General features: G+C 37.4%; 1 protein-coding gene across 4 annotated transcripts in view; it reads right to left on the bottom strand.

Moving 5' to 3' along the window:
* Ric1 (RIC1 partner of RAB6A GEF complex) overlaps nucleotides 1-18,463 on the bottom strand; it is an 87,070-nt gene that overhangs the window by 52,172 nt on the left and 16,435 nt on the right. For all 4 annotated transcript variants that reach the window (XM_090329946.1, XM_090329943.1, XM_090329945.1 and 1 more), the window contains exons 3-4: nucleotides 12,699-12,778; nucleotides 2,144-2,251 (exon numbers count right to left, since the gene is read on the bottom strand). In XM_090329946.1, the coding sequence (XP_090186072.1) occupies nucleotides 2,144-2,251; nucleotides 12,699-12,778 (188 nt within the window). The remainder of the gene's footprint in view (nucleotides 1-2,143; nucleotides 2,252-12,698; nucleotides 12,779-18,463) is intronic.

Raw genomic sequence — 18,463 nt, 5'->3', positions numbered from 1 at the left:
ATGAATTTCCAGCAAGTATGTTTACAGGTACTAACAACCTTCTGAAGTAACAGTTTTTTAGAATTTTGAAAGAAGTATTAAGATTTTTAACCACTTAAAATTGTAGAAACTTCCACCTAACATGTTTAAACTTGTACAGGTGGGAAAACTCTTTTCCCCCTTAGGTGGTATACTAGATTGGAGCATAAGCACAGAATCTACTTACTGACCTAGATCCATAGCCCTGGAAATTCTTTTTCTAAAAGCTCATTTTCTATCCTATGTCCAGACACATTTTTATTTTTACCTTTTTTAACCACAAAATGGAGGTAGAGAGCCAAATTTCTAAGTTCCACCTTGCTTGGTACCTATAAACATTCAAAATTACATTGGCATTTAAGTCATATTCCTGAAAAGATTTCCATACTAAAATAAGAAAAAAATCGGGCGTAATGAGATTCATTAAAGTGATCAATATCCTAAGTGCAATCTTTTGTAACACTTATACATTTAAAAAAAATAACAAAGTCATTCTTTTCCATGTGGGAAATTGGATATAAGAAGGACTAAGCAAGTCAGACACTAGCTTACAACCCACATACGATTTTATGCAATGTTCCAGCATCATAACAAGATAACTGGTGAAAGAAGCACTTATTAGATCACAAGCACCTTTTTAAAAAATATTACATTTAGATAATTCCGTATACTCATATTGTAGTCAGATAGCTCAATGTTTTTAAAAGATTGAGTCCCTTTCCAAAGTCAGTCTCTAAGAGACTCAGTTTTCATCTCTCACGTATGCATGCATTCTTTTTTTTTTCTTTGGTTGGTCGTGGGGCTTGAACTCTGGGCCTGGGCGCTGTCCCTGAGCTCTTCAGCTCAAGGCTACTACTCTACTTGAGCCACAGCACCACTTCTGGTTGCTGGTGGTTAATTGGATAAGATTCTCAGGGACTTTAGGCTTTAGTGTCCTGTCTGGCTCAGCCTCCTGAGTAACTAGGATTACAGGTATTAGCCACCAACCCCCCCCTCTTCTTTTATGTATTCTTTTTTTAGGGGGGGTGTCTTTTGTTGGGCTTGTATGCTGGGCCTGAGTGCTGTCCCTGAACTCTTCAGCTCAAGGTTACTGCCCTACTCCTGGAGCCACAGCACCACTTCTTCATTTATGTAATGTGGAAACATTCTAATACCATCGTTTCTCCCCCTCTCAAAAAAAAAAAAAAGCATGATTGCATAGATCTTGGTTTTTTCATCCAACAATATATTTGGAAAGTCTTTTTCAGAAAAGAATAACCTCATTCTTTTTACAGCTGTAAATTATAAGTTCTTACATTTACACAATGGAAATAAAATACTGCTATACTAAGTGACACCTAAAATATCAACATCAGAGCAATTAAGGAAGTAAAGCTGAATTATAAAATCACTTCTTTACTACTATTAGATACAAAACAGATTTTTGGAACTTTAGTATTTTGGGCTGCCTTGTCACAGAATCTTTATTCATGCTTTGATCAGAAAGTTTAACTTTCTTCCAAGTACACTTGTACTTCCCAGAAATCTAACTCAGCTTTGGAAACAAAGATACTTGCTCTTTTCTCCAACTTACATGATTTTTATGTTTTTGAAGAATAAATCAAACAACTCTAGACCTTCATACATTCATTTCAAAATAAAATTGTATTTTATATAACCAACTTATTATTAGCCTTATTATAACATTTTATGCGTAATAATGCACACCTATAAATCTTCAAATATTATCTGGGCACGGTGGCTCACGCCTATAATCCTAGCTAATCAGGAGGCTGAGATCTGAGGATTGCAGTTCAAAGTCAGCCCGGGCACTAAAGAACATGAGACTCTTATCTACAATTAACCTCTAGAAAACCGGGAAGTGGGGCTGTGGCTCAAGGGGTTGGGCGGTAGCATTGAGCTGAGAACTCAGGGACGAGGCTCAGGCCCTAGAGTTCAAGCCCCCATGACCCACCAAAAAAAAAAATTTTTTTTCCAAATGATTTCTAAAGGTCAGTTATGCATTTTTAGAACTAAAAAGTTACCTTTAAATTAAACACTTTTCCTGCTGGTCATGTGATTAACCAATTACTTATCTACTGTCATTACCAAAGGTCAAATTTAACCAAGTACCAAGTAATTGTACCTCATGATGGGTGCTTGTAAATCCAATATTTTCTTCATCTCTAAATTTAATGCTGGTGCACACTGTTCTTCCTTAAAATGAGGTGTCCCTTTCATTTGTGGACTTCCCCTAGAAAAAATTGCACATGGTTAAGAGAAAGATTTTTGTCTCCAGAGGTTAATATACATCTGATTAAATATAACTTACAAAATTCAGTAAGCAATCTTTATTCTCAAATGTAAAAGGGGCTTAAATTCTACTATAGCATACACAAATTGACATCCTGCATATGACTAAATTGATCAGTGTAACTCATGCTAAGAAGATCAGAGAGAACAAGTGGAGGCTACACAATAACACTTAAAATAATTTTATTTTTAAAAATAAACTTAATTGGTAACAAATAACAAAATGGCTAAAAATTTCAAGTCCATGGCTAAATAAATGGCTAACTAGAGTGACTATATCAATGCCAATATATGTGATTTACCACACATCCTCAAAAGGGCTGCAGTGTTGTTTTGGATTCTTTACCTCCATACAGCATAAGAGTAGATTACTAATCACTATACTATAGTCTTCCTCAACACCTGTGCTTCGATTTAATAGCTGTCTTATTGCTAGCTATCAATCTTGGCAATAGTAAACCTGACACTATCACTTTCCTTTTCTAGTCGTTTACAAGTCTTCAATTTGTCAATAGTAAAGTTACTTGCAAAGAACTGAACAAGTCAATTAGCTTTTGAGATTCATGGTTTGTATGCAAATTATTTTAGTGCTCAGAAAACTGCTTTGCTATAATTCTAGACTGTTTTTCATATAAGTTTGGTGGTATCTTATTCTCCATCCTGTCTTACTATTTCAGTAACCAGGAATATTTTACTCTTTGTATGTCACAATGGTTAAATTAGCTGTGATTAAGCCACATGGGTTAACTAACATGCATAATTAACATGACAAAAAAAGACTAGTTTGCAGGTGACATTTAAACTACTAGTGACAAATTCTTTTTAGTTGTTGGTTGTAGGGCTTGAACTCTGGAACTGGGCACTGTTGCTGAGCTCCTACTACTAGAGCTCTACTACTTCGTGCCACAGCACCATTTCTGGTTCTCTAGTGGTTAACTGGAGATAGGAGTTTCACAGTGGGGCTGGGAGTTTGGCCTAGTGGTAAAGTGCTTGCCTAGCGTGCACAAAGACCTGGGTTCAATTCCTCGGTACCACATACATAGAAAAATGCCAGAAGTGGTGGTACTATGGCTCAAGTGGTAGAGAACTAGCCTTGAAAAAAAAAAAAAACAACAACAATCCAAGGACAGTGCTCAGGCCCTGAGACAAAGACCAGGACCAGGACTGGCAAACAACAATAACAAAAGTTTCACAGTGGACAAGAGCATGACCTAGTGGTAGAATGCTTGCCTAGCATGCATGAAGCACCTGATTCGATTCCTCGGTTCCACATGAATAGAAAAAAAGGCAGAAGTGTTGTGGCTCAAATGGTAGAGCACAAGCTTTAGGAAAAACCCAAGAACAATACCCAGGACCTGAGTTCGAGCCCAGGACTGGCAAAAAAAAAAGTCTCAAGTGTTTCCTGCCCTGGTTGGCTTCAAATTGTCATCTTCAGATCGCGGCCTCCTGAATACCCAGGATTACAGCCATGAGCCACTGGTGTCCAGACTACTGGTGACAAATTCTACAGTGAGTTTTCCTAAAAAATTCACCAAGCGTAACTGATTCGCTAACTTAAAATTTTCAAAATAGTTTGTTAAACTTGTCATTTAAAATATGATGTAAACATAAGCCATATAATGAATGATTGTTGTTCTTAAGGTACTATGTTATCTCTTATCACTTCTACTGTCCCTTGGTTATCTCATATTGTTACACTATCTCACTTTGTTATCTGATATATGGGATATATTTGTATTTGGTTGTCTGAAATTGGATAGGGAACGGGGAAAACACGACGAGGGGTGGGGGATGGGGGAGGGAAATGGGGACCATGACATGTGAAAGGGTATCGATGTGTGGGAATTAAGGCACCATTTATCTGGCAAATATCATGTAACCCTTCTATTAATTACAATAAAAAATATATTAAAAAATGTAAAGTCTGAATATAGGGAAGAGATGATATTGATAAACTCTGTATCCAGAAGAGTACACAGTGTTCTTTCTGATGTTTAACAAACCAGTGTATTTTTCTTGGGCATTTTGTTTGCTACAATATTTGTAATGGGTGTGTGTGTGTGTGTGTGTATGTGCGTATGTGCGTGCGCGCGTGTGTGTGTGTGTGTGTGTGTGTGTGTATGTGTTTAAAAAGTTTTACTGGGCCCGGGAGTTTGGCCTAGCGGTTAAAGTGCTTGACTAGCATGCACAAAGACCCGGGTTCGATTCCTCGGTATCCCACATACACAACCAAGCCGGAAGTGGCAGAGACGAGACACAACCAAACCGGAAAAATGGCAGAGACAAGACTGCGACGGCGACAGAGAGCGAAAGAAGCGAGCTGAGCTGAAGTGAACAGAGCCCAACCGAGTGGTGGCCGGAGCGAGCGGGGCCGGAGCGTGCGGGAGCGAGCCGAGCCAGAGCCAGCGAGGCCGGAGCCAGCGGGGCCAGAGCGAGAAGGGGCCGGAGCGAGCAGAGCCAGGAGCAAGCGAGAGCTGGCCGGGCCGGAGCGAGTGGGGGCCGGAGCGAGCGGGGCCAAGAGCAAGCTGGAGCGAGCCAGGCGGAAGCAAGCTGGGCCAGAGCGAGCGGGCTGGAGCGAGCGGGGGCCGGAGCGAGCGGGGCCGGAGCGAGCGAGCGGGGCCTGAGCTAGAGAGGGGGCCTAGCCTGGCCGGAGCGAGCGGGGCGGGAGCGAGCGGGGCCTGAGCTAGACAGGGGGGCCTAGCCGGGCCGGAGCGAGCGGGGCCGGAGCGAGCGGGGCCAGAAAGAGAAAGGGGCCAAAAAAAAGAAAAAAAAAAGTTTTACTATAGTATCAGTGATGGAACATAAGGCTTCACATAGTAGGCAAGTGCTTCACCACTGAACTATACCTCCAAGTCTCTAAGATATTATTATTCACATATTTTCTTTTCTACCATCTCTCAATCTATCTCATGTTCCCCTTCTTGATATCATTATCTACACTGACCAGTTGGATCTCTTCAGCCTAGTGGTGTCTAGAAAATTTACATGTATTATTTCCTTACTATATTAATGAAAGATTCTTGATTTCCAGCTGTCTTTCTGGAATTCTTGTTAGGTTAAATACTGAACCTCACATTAACCTCTAATTTTCTCTTCTATTTTTGTCTTTTGTTCTATATCCAGAGAAAGAATTACAGTTTATTAAATTTATTTATATTGCACACTGCAATCTCAAAAGTTTCTCACTGTCTCCCCCTTCCTCTCCTAAAAACATCCTATTTTGTTTCACTAGGCAAATGCCTATCTAGATATTTAGCAGTTAACTACTTCCTTAAAATGACTGTGTTCCTGAACTCTCTGTTCCTTTAAGTTTCTGTTGTGTCTCTCTTTTGCATTGGAATCTCTCCTATTATAGTTGGCAATACTGCTCTGTGTATGTTGTTGAGCTTGCCAAACTGGTGAACTTCAGTAACTAGCTTGCTTTTTTGTTGAGGTCTTCAATTAGTAGCTGTTAAATAACTTTTCTGGAGTGGCTCAATTTCCCTAGGAAGGATTCTTTTAATTTTTACCTAGGACATCTAAGAGTGAAAGACAAAAATCTGGAATCATACAGAGAAGGAAATCTAAATTACTGCTTAGTAGGGCAATTTTCACTTAGTTTCTATTTTTAGCATTTTACTGCTGTCCTCTTTTATGTCTAGAATCTCTCAGATTCAACCAGACATGTATTTCCTGCTGCCTGTTAGGTGAAAACAAAAGAAACTTTATTCCTTAAGTAGATTTGTAAAGAAATTTCTTCCAGTCCCTGTTTCATTCATATTTTGTGGTACTAGTCTATCTAATTCTTGAGCCTTTTGGAGTATACTGGTATAAGATATTTATTAGGATTCTGACAGTACTCAGTCATGTTTGAAAGTCTTCCTAAATCATATTTTTTTCCATCTTATACTTCAAGAGTGAGAGATACCCAGCTTTCAGTAAAGATGAAGATATTTTCAATATTTTGGTCTGTTAATTTTCAGTAGAAAGAAAACTTTCATCTGTCTTAAAATGGATACTGCATTTTTTCTTTATATACTTTCATTTATTAGGATTGAAGTATTAAAAAATTATAACAAATGAAACTAAGAAAACTGAGGGGACAAATGGGATGTGAGAGATGGGGAGAATGATGAAAGTGGTAACATCAATCAAGCTTCATTGTACTTATTAACTGATTTGAACAGTAACTTCTTTGTAGGACTACTTAATATTTAATTAAAAAGTAAAACTTAATACATATTTAAAATACTTAAGAAAAAGATCTTTTATCTATATAAAGAATAAACGAAAACGAATCAAGTAGACAAGTGCAATCAGTGAAGTGGAGAAGTTCCTATCACATAGTGGTATAGTCATTGTAACATTCACATATATGTATTGCTCATGTACTTATGATGATGCTAGCTAGCATCAACAAATGGGGTTGTCAGTTGTATAAAAGTATATGCAGTTTGGATATTGGTTATCTGAAAATATCAAAACTGTATATGTAAGTAATGCATGACTGTAAATGTATGTTATAGAAAATGCTTACATACACATGTACAATTTAACTCAGACCTCTTTTCTCTTTGAATATGGATTATGAAATTGGATGCTTCTGACCCATTAATGTAGGATTCTCTTACAAGGAAAGGTATATATGTTTTTAAGATAAACTACTGAAATTAGATACTGCTAACCTCAATTTCCTCTACGCTAGTAAATAAAGAAGTGAAGAAGAGAGATGATGAAGGAAGTTTAAGTCTTGATACCTGCTGTTCTGAATTTTATTTTCCTTTCAGTGAACTGGTAAATAAGATGGTATCTGTTCCTTTAATTTTGATAATTAGTTATACCAGATTTTAGTACAGTAACTTTATTTCGTCTAATTTTGTAGTGCTAGGTATCAAACCCAAGGCCTCATGCTAGGCAAATACTCTACCAGTAAGCCACAATCCAACTTAAAACCGTTTTATTTTTATTTTTTTAGAACTGTAGACTCAATAAAGGCCAGTCTCTTTCATAAAACAGGTTATAATGGATATGGTAGAGCATGCCTTTAGTTAACTGGAGGGCTGATAAAGGAAGACTGCTTTAATAACTCTAAAACATCAATCTAAGTAAGAGATTTTGTCTAAAAAATAAATAAATAAAAAGGGAATAACCAGGCATGGTAGCTCACACCTGTAATCCTAACTACTCAGGAGGCTATGATCTAAGGATCACAATTCAAAGTCAGACCAGGCAGGGCACTAAAAAGTCCAGACAAGGGACTAAAAAGTCCATGAGACTCTTGTCTCCAATTAATCACCAGAAAACCAGAAGTGGCACTGTGGCTCAAGGGATAGAGTGGTAGCCTTGAGCTGCAGAGTTCAGGGACAACGCCCAGACCCAAAGTTCAAATCCCGTGACTAACAAAAAAAAAAGTAAGGTTAATATGAAAAAATTTCAATATAATTAGTAAGTTTTTCCACTAAACTAGTATTCAAACACATCCTAAAGCTAAACAAATTTTTTTTATTTATGTTTGTATTGTTTCTTTATGTTTTAGAATTTTGGGATTAATTAGCAAACTTCCCATCTTCAACTCATCTGCAAACTGTCTAGGAAACTACAAAAGATAAAGAAATGGAAAACTCATTTATCAAAAAAAAATCCCTTTAAGGTAGAAAGGTTCATTAAATAGGACTGTCACAACTGTGGAAGAATGATTATAAACTTACAAGGAAACAACAGTAGGTGGAAACTACTAAAGACCATGGAAGCATCTGACCTGCATTCTCAGGTAGAGATAATGGAAAATGACAAGTAGTGGGAGGTTAAGATGTTGTCATGTAATACAGGAAAGTTGATATACTCTAGAAATAAACTTTGATGGACTCATAAGATTTAGAAGAGAAACAAGAGACAACAGTATTTCTATAACTGAGAAGGAAACAACTACTGGCTTTAATTGTACTGCCTCTGTTCATTGGGCTTCTTATAACCAACCGTATCAGTTCTCTGAGAAGGAAACAACTACTGGCTTTAATTGTACTGCCTCTGTTCACATTGGGCTTCTTATAACCAACCATATCAGTTCTCCGCTTTCCTGTTCCCTACCCTCAAAATAAATGACAAAGTAGTAGATGGCTAGTTGGACACAAACGTTCAGGCACTATTGTATTAGTGATTAAGAGCCCAGAATTTGGAAGTACGGTAGTAGGCCTCAATCCTAATACCTGTGCCACTTACAAGTACGTGACTTTGGGTGAATTACTGGCCTCTCTGTGCGTAATCGGTCTGTATAACTGTACCTAATTACTTCATTGGGTTACCACAGGAAGTATTTTAAGAGTATTTTATTTACAACAGTATCTTAGACTCTGTAAGAGCTTACACTGGCAAAGATGATAAAGACACTTGTGTCAAAAGCAAACTTTTATTCTTTGTTTTGCTTCACACTGTTATGACCACTATTTTTCAGGTTTTATACTTACTTTGAAATGTGTGTGGGAGATGAGGTAGTGGTTTGTTTTGTTCTGTTTTGTTTTTGCTCAGTTGTGGGGCTTAAACTCAAGGTCTAGACGCTGTCCCAAGCTTTCTTTGTGCAAGGCCAGTGCTCTATCACTCTGAGCTACACAGTGCCATTTCCAGTTTTCTGATGGTTACTTGGAGATTAAAAGTCTCCAAGGGGGGGGGGGAAGGCAGAGCAAAGTGCCAGTGGCTTATGTCTAATACTAGCTATCCAGGAAGCTGATCTGAGGATCACAGTTACAAGCCAGCCTCAGCATCAAAGTCCTTAAGATTCTATTCTCCTGCTGCCCCGTGGCTCACACCTGTAATCCTAGCTACTCAGGAGGCTGAGATTTGAGGATTGTGGTTCAAAGCCAGTCCGGGCATTAAAGACATTAAAGAATATGAGACACTTATCTCCAATTAATCACTAGAAAATACGAAGTGGGCTATGGTTCAAAGGGTAGGCCCAGAGTTCAAGCCCCGATGACCCACCAAAAAAAAAAAAAAAAAAAAAAAAGAAAGATTCTTTCTCCAATTAATCACCCAAAAGCAGAAAGTGAGGTTGTGGGTCAAGTAGTAGAGACCCAGCTTCCAGCTATGACCCTGAGTTCAAGCCCCAGTACAGGCACAAACAAAATAATAAATTAAATACAATGATTAAAAATATTCTGTAAAATTTACTGATAATTAAGTGAACATTAATTAAATGAAAAAATGCTAAGCTTCATATTCAAATAAATAACATCCATATCATTTTAAGCAGTAATTTATATGTCAAAAGGGTTTCTACATTAGAAGTTTTTTATGTTGTTGTTGTTTTGGGTCAGTTATGGGCTTGAACTCTGGACCTGGGCACTGTCCCTGAGCTCTTCAGTTCAAAGCTACCACCCTACCCCGGGCATGTGAGTTGTCCCTAAGTTCTGTAGCTTAAGGCTACCGCCCTACACCTAGAGCCACAGCACCACTCCCAGTTTTCTAGTGGCTAACTGGAGAAAAGAGTCTCACCAAATTAATCAATTATCAAGAAATCTTCTATGTTCTACAAAGATTTGCAAAACTCAACTAATAGAATTAGTTCAGACATGGGGCCAAGTTCAAGCCCCATGACCCACAAAAACTAAATATTAAAAAATTAAATATGTTTTTTTAAACAAAAACTGTCATTTTTCATGGAAAATTGGGCTTTGTTTTTGTTCTGGAGTTTTCAAATCCACTCATTTTATTTAAAAAAAAATTTTTTTGCCAGTCCTGAGGCTTGAAGTCAGGGCCTGAGCACTGTCCTTGAACACTTTTTACTCAAGGGTAGCGCTCTATCACTTGAGCCACAACACCACTTCTGGCTTTTTATGTGTATATGGTACCAAGGAATCGAACCCAGGGCTTTGTGCATGCTAAGCAAGCACTCTACCACTAGGCCACACTCAGAGCCACCCACTCATTTTACCTGTATTTTTTGTTGTTTGTTTTTTTTTTTCTCAGTTGTGGGGCTTGGAGTCTGGGCTGGGCACTGTCCCTGAACTCTTCATCTCAAGGCTACCACCTTACCCACTGAGCCACAGCACACTTGCCATTTTCTAGCAGTTAACTGGAGATAAAGAGTCTTCAGTGCCCTGGCTGGCTTTGAGTGGCGATCCTTAGATCTCAGCCTCCTGAATAGCTAGGAGTACAGGCATGAGCCACCACGCCCAGCCCATTATTTTATTTAACCACATTAAATAAAGTAAGTTTTAAGAAAATTCAAAGGTTCATGGAGAAAAATCATTGTAGTTCTATCACATATAAGCAATTCCTATGACATTCTGTTAAGGGCCAGGAGTTTGGCCTAGTGGTAGAGTACTTGCCTAGCATGCACCAAGAACCAGGTTTGATACCTCAGTACCACATACATAGAAAAAAGCCAGAAGTGGTGCTGTGGCTCAAGTGGTAGAGTTCTAGTCTTGAGAAAGCCTAAGCACAGTGATAAGGCCCTTAGCTCAAGGCACAGGACTGAAAAAAAACCAAAAACAAAAACAAAAAATTATGTTAAAATTGTTATAAAATTTTTTCTTCAATTGATTTTTGCTATCTTGTTTTAAATAGGTGTAGCCATATTATAAATCTTACAATTTATTTCAGCATTTAACATTATATATGATTAGGTTCTTAAATTTACAAATTTTTCTGAGATATAATAATGAATAGTTCGGATGGCTTTTTCAGTGAACTTGCCAACCAATTTCTTATGGCACTTTTATACACAACTATTATCAAAAGAGATTTGTTAAGCTTCCACTAAGACTGAGTACTAATTTAAAAATATGCAAATGTTTATATTAAAGTGTGAGATTTAAAAATAAGATAGTTGGATTTGATATTATTATATTTGGATAATAATGGCCCTGATCAGTTTTCTCTTAGAATATTTTTACTTATTAGCAATTCACAGTTTCTTTATTTAAAAACAATAATAACCTTGGCTCTATTTAATAGAAATATTTTTTGCTACATTTGTTACTTTTTTTTTCTTCTTTTAATTTTCAGAAACTTAAAACTTTTCAAGTAGGGGCCGGGAGTTTGGCCTAGTGGTTAAAGTGCTTGCCTAGCATTCATGAAGACCCGGGTTTGATTCCTTGGTACCACATACATAGAGAAAAAAGCCGGAAGTGGTGCTGAGGCTCAAGTGGTAGAGCTCTAGCCTTGAGAAAGTCCAAGGACATTGCTCAGGCCCTGAGCTCAAGCCCAGGACTGGCAAAAAAAAAAAAAACCTTTTCAAGTAATTCAGTATTCTATTGTTCCCATTGGGGTGTGTGTGTGATCATCTTGGGGCTTGAAATCAGGGCCTGGGCATCATCCCTGAGCTTTTTGTACTAGAGGTGAGCACTCACCACTTGAGCCCAGTCCTACTTCTGGCTTTCTGGTGGTTAATTGGAGATGAGCCTCAAAGGATTTTCTGCCAAGACTATGAACTGTGATCCTTAGATCTCTGCCTCCTGAATAGGGTAACAGGCATGAACCACTGGCACCTGGCTTCTTCACATTAATTTTTATACAACTATTAAACTTTGCATGTTGTCTATCATGTAGAAATGTTTTAAACAGTTCTTTTGGGGGGGGGGAGGGTCATGGGGCTTTGCACTCTGGCCTAGGCGCTGTCCCTGAGCTCTTCAGGTCAAGGCTATTGCCCTTCCCCTGGGCCTGGGTACTGTCCCTGAGCTCTTCAGCTCAAGGCTACTGCCCTATCCTTGAGCCACAGCCCCACTTCCCGTTTTCTAGTGATTAATTGGAGATAAAAGAGTCTCATGGCTTTGTATTGCCCAGGCTGGCTTTGAACAGTGACCCTCTGATCTCAGCCTCTTGACTAGGTAGGATTACAGGCATAAGCTATCATGCCTGGCAATAGTTTTATTTTTTATCTAACATTATAGTTTAGCTAAAGATGTCATGCTTTAAAGCTATACTGTCTTTTATCTTAAAAGTAAGGCATGCTATGGAAGAAAAAAGTGCTAAATATGAATAAATAACTATATAGTTTAAAGAACAAAAGTCTTCCAAATTTTAATTGAGAAGTTCCACTGTTCTTCTGTGCATTTATAAAAACAGGTTAACGTGTCTGAAACAACTAATATTTACTTCTTCCTCTTATCTCTTAGCATCCCTAATAAAGCTGGAGAATGCTAGACATGGAATATATGACTATTAATAGTAACTACTATTACTAATAATTCTGAATGTCTAAGAAAAGATGTAATCCATTCCTCAATAATTAGAGAATTATGCAAGAATTTATTCAAGAAATGACAGTTCAAAGACTTAGTAATTTCTGCTATGCTATTTTTGGAAATGCTGGCTTACCTTTATAGAAAGTCAAGACAGGTAAAACTGCATCATTTTTTGAATGCAAAGTATGCAAATTATATATTGAAAAAAATGAAAATCAACCAACTTACTTGGGATATACTGGCTCGTAAAGGTACTTGTCCCCTCTTGAAGATGTAATATGAAAAAATAAGATATAGCCATTTGCGGTCTGTAAGAGAAATTACATTTTAACTTTATCACAATTTTAATGTTACATATTCTTATCATAAAATAAATTTCATTTAAGAACCTTCCAAAAAGTGGAGCTGTGGCTCAAAGTGGTAGAGTGTTAATTTCAATTAAACAAAGGAGCTCAGGGACAGCATCCAGGCCCTGAGTTCACACCCCATGACCTCCACAAAAAAACAGTTAAAACTGGTGCTGGGATCGGGATCATGGCCTAGTAGTAGAGTGCTTGCCTAGCATGCACGAAGCCCTGGGTATGATTCCTTGGTACCACACAGAAAAAAAGTGGTGATATGGCTAAAGTGGTGGAGGGCTAGCCTTGAGAAAACCCAAGGACAATGCTCAGGCCCTGAGTTCAAGCCCCAGGACTGGGAAAAAAAAAAAAAAAAGCTGGATATGGTGGCTCACACCTGTGATCCAAGCTACTCAAAAGTCCGAGATCTGAGGATCACAGTTCAAAGCCAGCCCGGGCACTAAAGTCTGTAAGGCTCTTATCTCCAATTAACAACCAGAAAACTAGAAGTGGTACTGTGGCTCAATGGGTAGGGCGGTAGCCTTGAGCTGAAGAGCTCAGGGACAGATCCATGCCCAGAGTTCAAGTCTCACCACTGACCAGAAAAAACAGGCTGGGTGCTGGTTTCTGCCACCTGTAATCCTGGAAGCAGGGTCTGAGAATTGTGGTTCAAAGCTAGTCCAGGCAGGGAAGTCTAGGATTGGAAGTGATACTGTGGCTCAAAGTGGTAGGATGCTAAAATACTAAGCTTCGAGCAAAAAGAGGTCAGAGATAGTGCCCAAACATAGAGTTCAACCCCCATGACTGAAGAAATTTGAAACAACAAAAAAGGACCTTTCCTCTGAAGAAGTACAACATAATTATGTACTTGTACTTAAGAATATTTTTGTTTTACTACAACCTATCTTGAATAGAGGGAATTTTATAGATTTGTCAACATTTCACGGATACATAATTGAAACTATTTACATGGATATTCTCAAATTATACTATTCAGCAGTACATAAGTGATTGGCAAAATACACAAAACTTTTTAAACAGTAAAATATGGCTTTAGAAGCCATATTATTGTGCGTGTAAAGTACAATGCATAGTAACAAAACTTGATTCTGTTCACATAAACTTATATGCCTAAAAAGACAACAAATTTATATAGTTCAAAATGTTTCTGCCACTGAATCATTAAATAATATGTCTGTGATATAAAAGAGAAAAAGAACCTTTAATTTTTAAAATGTAAACCTCTGATACACAAAACATGAAGATCTCAATAACAAATTTAAATAATTTCCTAAGTTAACAAAATATCTTTAAACACTGTATTAAAAACAAACATAGCACACAAAGAACAAAGTGATATTATATAGTCATAGCATATACAGCTGTGACTTGTGAAATTGACTTGAGAGCCATTTTAAGTTTATATAAATACATAACAACACATATATAATTGTTTCTAGTCAAACTTGATTTAATAGTAACAGTAAAGTAGTAAATGTTTCCTCAATATTATTTTTCATTAATACTGAATTCCTATCATTTTTAGTGGCAGATAGGCATGGATTAAAAGTAGAAACAAACAAAAATCAAAGAAATCATCAAGGTTTCCATTTTTTTCAGTACTAGTTTCCTGTTTTTCACTCAAAGGAATTACAGAGGAAACACTTCAGCAAAGCCAGGTTTATTTTGTCTTTTAAATATAAGCTTTACGGGGACTGGGAGTTTGGCCTAGTGGTAGAGTGCTTGCCTAGCATGCACGAAGACCCGGGTTCGATTCCTTGGTACCCCACATACATAGCAAAAAGCTAGAAGTGGTGCTGAGGCTCAAGTGGTAGAGTGCTAGCCTTGAGAAAGTCCAAGGACAGTGCTCAAGCCCTGAGCACAAGCCCAGGACTGGCAAAAAAAAAAAAAAAAAAAAAAAAACCACACTAATGGGTATAGCTATTACAAGGTTGAATAATTTCTATCAACAACTGTTAAATAAAAATTAAAAAAAAGAAAAAAAATATAAGCTTTACTACTTTATAATGTATGATCAAGAATGATAATTCAATTAATTAGGCTATAAAGGGAAAAGGGTGAGGATTGCTCAGCAAAGATTAATTGTAAATGGTAATTTTATCTTCTTGTTAAAAAGCAAAACATAACTGATTTCAAATCAAACTAAAGCAAAACACACCCACATATTACTGTTACACGGAATTATGACTTCTAAACTTTTAGAAACATAACATAGTATGGCCTAGCATGTAAGATGGGTAACATTAACATACAAATGTTGGGACAGTGCCCAGACCCAGAGTTCAAGCCCCATGATTGACCAAAAAAAAAAAAAAAAGTAGATAAAAAACTATGATGCCAAAAAGAACATATCATTATTTTGCACTAGCACATAGAAATTTTATATACATGGTATATCAGATGAAATTATATGTTCATTTACTATTTCAGTATTTTGTTTTTCTTGGTCATGGGGCTTGAACACAGGTCTTGTGTGCTATTCTCGGGCTCTTTCACTCAAGGCTAGTGCTCTACCACTTGGAGCCACGGTAAGCACCACTTCCAGTTTTCTGGTGGTTAATTGGAGAATATTTTCACACTTTCCTGCCTGGGCTGGCTTCAAACTGCAATCCTCAGATCTCAGCCACCTCAGTATCTAAGATTACTGGTGGGAGACACCAGTGCCCAGCTCATGTCAGTATCTTGTATCAATCATCTTAACTCAATATTTCAGACTATTTATAATAAATGTTATGTACTTGCAGATCTCAGTGACATCTATAATGAATTACACTCTAATAAATATATTTGCCTTGATTTAAAAAAAAGGTTTTGCAAGATTAAGGATTGAACCCAGTACTTTATGCATGCTAGGCAAATGCTCTACTACTGAGCTACCTATCCCCCCCTTGCCTATTTCATTTTTCTCTTTGAAGACAGATTACACATCTAGCTCCAATGACATGAATGATGTATCACAAATATTTTCATATTAATTTCACAAAAAGATTTGATAAACTATATACCTTCCTTTCCAACATATTGTCATCAGGTGTCAAGAATGACTGGTATTTGTAGATTCTTTACACTAGTCTTTAAATGGAATTTGTGTTTTCTTTTCTTTTTCTTTTTTCTGTGGGTCATGGGGCCTGAACTCAGCCTGGGCATTGTCTCTGAGCTCTTCAGCAGAAGGCTATCACCCTACCCTTGAGCCAAGTCCCACTTCTAGTTTTCTAGAAGTTAACTGGAGATAAGAGTCTCAAGTCCTTTTGTGCCCGGATTGGCTTTGAACCTTGATCCTCAGATCTCAGCCTCCTGAGTAGCTAGGATTACAGGCGTGAGATACTGTACGCACCCAGCTTGTGTTTTCATTTTTATAATTATACATATTCAAGATAAATTCCTAAAATTAATCTTCCCAAATCATATCACTAAGATTTTACATTTGTATATGCACATACATTGAGATACTTAATCAGAAAATGATTTTAAAAGCCATAAATTGCTGGGTATTGGTGACTCAGTGCCTATAATCCTAGGCCTATAATAAAAGAGGCTGAGATCTGAGGATTTGGTTCAAAGCAAGCCTGGGGGAAAAAAGTCTGTAAGACATTTATCTCCGGGGCCGGGAGTTTGGCCTAGTGGTTAAAGTGCTTGCCTAGCATGCATGAAGACCTGGGTTCGATTCCTCGGTACCACATACATAGAAAAAGCCAGAAGTGGTGCTGAGGCTCAAGGGGTAGAGCTCTAGCCTTGAGAAAGTCCAAGGACAGTGCTCAGGCCCTGAGCTCAAGCCCAGGACTGGCAAAAAAAAAAAAAAAGACATTTATCTCCAATCAACCAGCAAAAAGCTAGAAGTGGAGATGTTGCTCAAGTGATAGAGCACTAGCTTTGAACAGAACAAAAGCCAAGCAAAAGTGTGAAATCCTGAGTTAAGCCCTAGTACTATCACTGAGTAAATAAATCATAACCATTCTCAAACATAGGTGATAATTATCTTTGATGTGAATACTCGCCAAAATTATTTTTATTAATACCACCATGTTGTTTTATACCACAACAATAATTTAAAAAACGAAAGATTTCTACTTCTAATCAAAATGAACACAGACAACACATATTAAACAATGTTTTCAAAATGCATGTAAAAATGTACATCAAGCTAAGAATTTAGATTATCATTGAAATGAAATTAAGCATTATTCTTCTTACCCAACTTACTGCCTTACAAGCATGTCTAGCACTGAAAAGGGGAACTAAGGACAACCTAGTAGATTCTCTGAATTAGGAGAATGAAACTAAGAGTTCTGAAAGAATAGCTGCTAAAATTCCTGTCACAGAATATCAAAGAGGGAAGAACTACTGAATAGTAATTCAAGACAAACCATAAGTACATACATAAAACAGGAGGAAAAAAGGCCCATATGAATAACAATCTCATGGTGCATGGGAGCAATACATGGCGCATGTCCATGGGAACAAAGGTGTCCTACAGGAAACTGAGTAGAATATGCAAACGGTCAGGTCTTCCTGTGGTAATCCTAGAAAGGCAATGCCTTAGTAGTAGTGGAAAATAATTAGCTCAAGATTGAACTCTACTTTGAATCCACCAAACAGCATAAACCAAGATACTATTTTCAAGTGTATTAACTGCAGAAGTATATACAACTACAAAAATAACCAAGAAATAACTAAGTAACACCAGTGTGGTGTTCAATCAAAAGTTTTACCATCCATGTAGAAAGAGAAACAGGAGACACATGAGGAAGAAATTCAACCAATCAAAAGAATCTAGGATACAGTGAGAGGTCGCAACAAACCTAAAAGGGCATCAAACCAAAAGCCAAGAGCTGATGGCTTACAACTGTAATCCCAGCTACTCAGAGATTGAGATCTGAAGATCTAGGTTCAAAACCAGTCTGGGCAGTGAAGTCTGTGATTGATCCCACAAGTGGAGCTGTGGGTCTAGTCCAGTGCTAGCCTTAAGCAAAAATAAGCTCAGGGATAGCACCTAGGCCCTAAGTTTAAGCCCCAGAGCCAGCAAAAACAAATAAAAATCCAAAACATGTTGAGTGAGACAAGTCAAGACCTAAGGAACAAAAGGCGCATGGTATCCCTAATATGTGGCTATTAAATCCAAAGAGTACAAAAGCAAGGACTCAATAACTGCATACCCAAAGCTATGGACATGGTAATGGAAATATAAACATAACTATATAGACATAAAAACCTATGACTCTATAGACATAATGTTTTATTTCTTAAATTAATATGTTTCTATGACATACAAACCCTTAGCCTAATTTTGATTAAGTTCTAAATACTAAGTCCCAGTGATTGTAAAGAGATTCCCTCCTTGAACACTTGTTTGTTAAACTTGTCATTTAAAATATCATGTAAAAATCAACATTAATAAATTCTTAAAAAAAATTTTTCACAAAAAAAAATCCAAAACAAAACAAAAACAGTTACTACATTCCTTGTTGGCAAAAGGTTAGAAAAGTAGAGAAACTTCAAACACAACTCTATTGAGGAAAAAACTAAACCAGATGAAATGAATAATATACTGGTGAGGATCAATGTGATAGGTTAGACAATGCAAAAAAATATAATCATAAAATTAAAAACAAAAATCACATGGGGCTGGGAATGTGG

The sequence above is a fragment of the Megascapheus bottae genome, chromosome 3 (assembly GCF_031878675.1).
Source record: "Megascapheus bottae isolate mThoBot1 chromosome 3, mThoBot2.hap1, whole genome shotgun sequence".
NCBI classification, from domain to species: Eukaryota; Metazoa; Chordata; class Mammalia; order Rodentia; family Geomyidae; genus Megascapheus; species Megascapheus bottae.
Note: the sequence above shows the minus strand (reverse complement) of the source record. Positions and strands in the feature narration are given on the sequence as shown.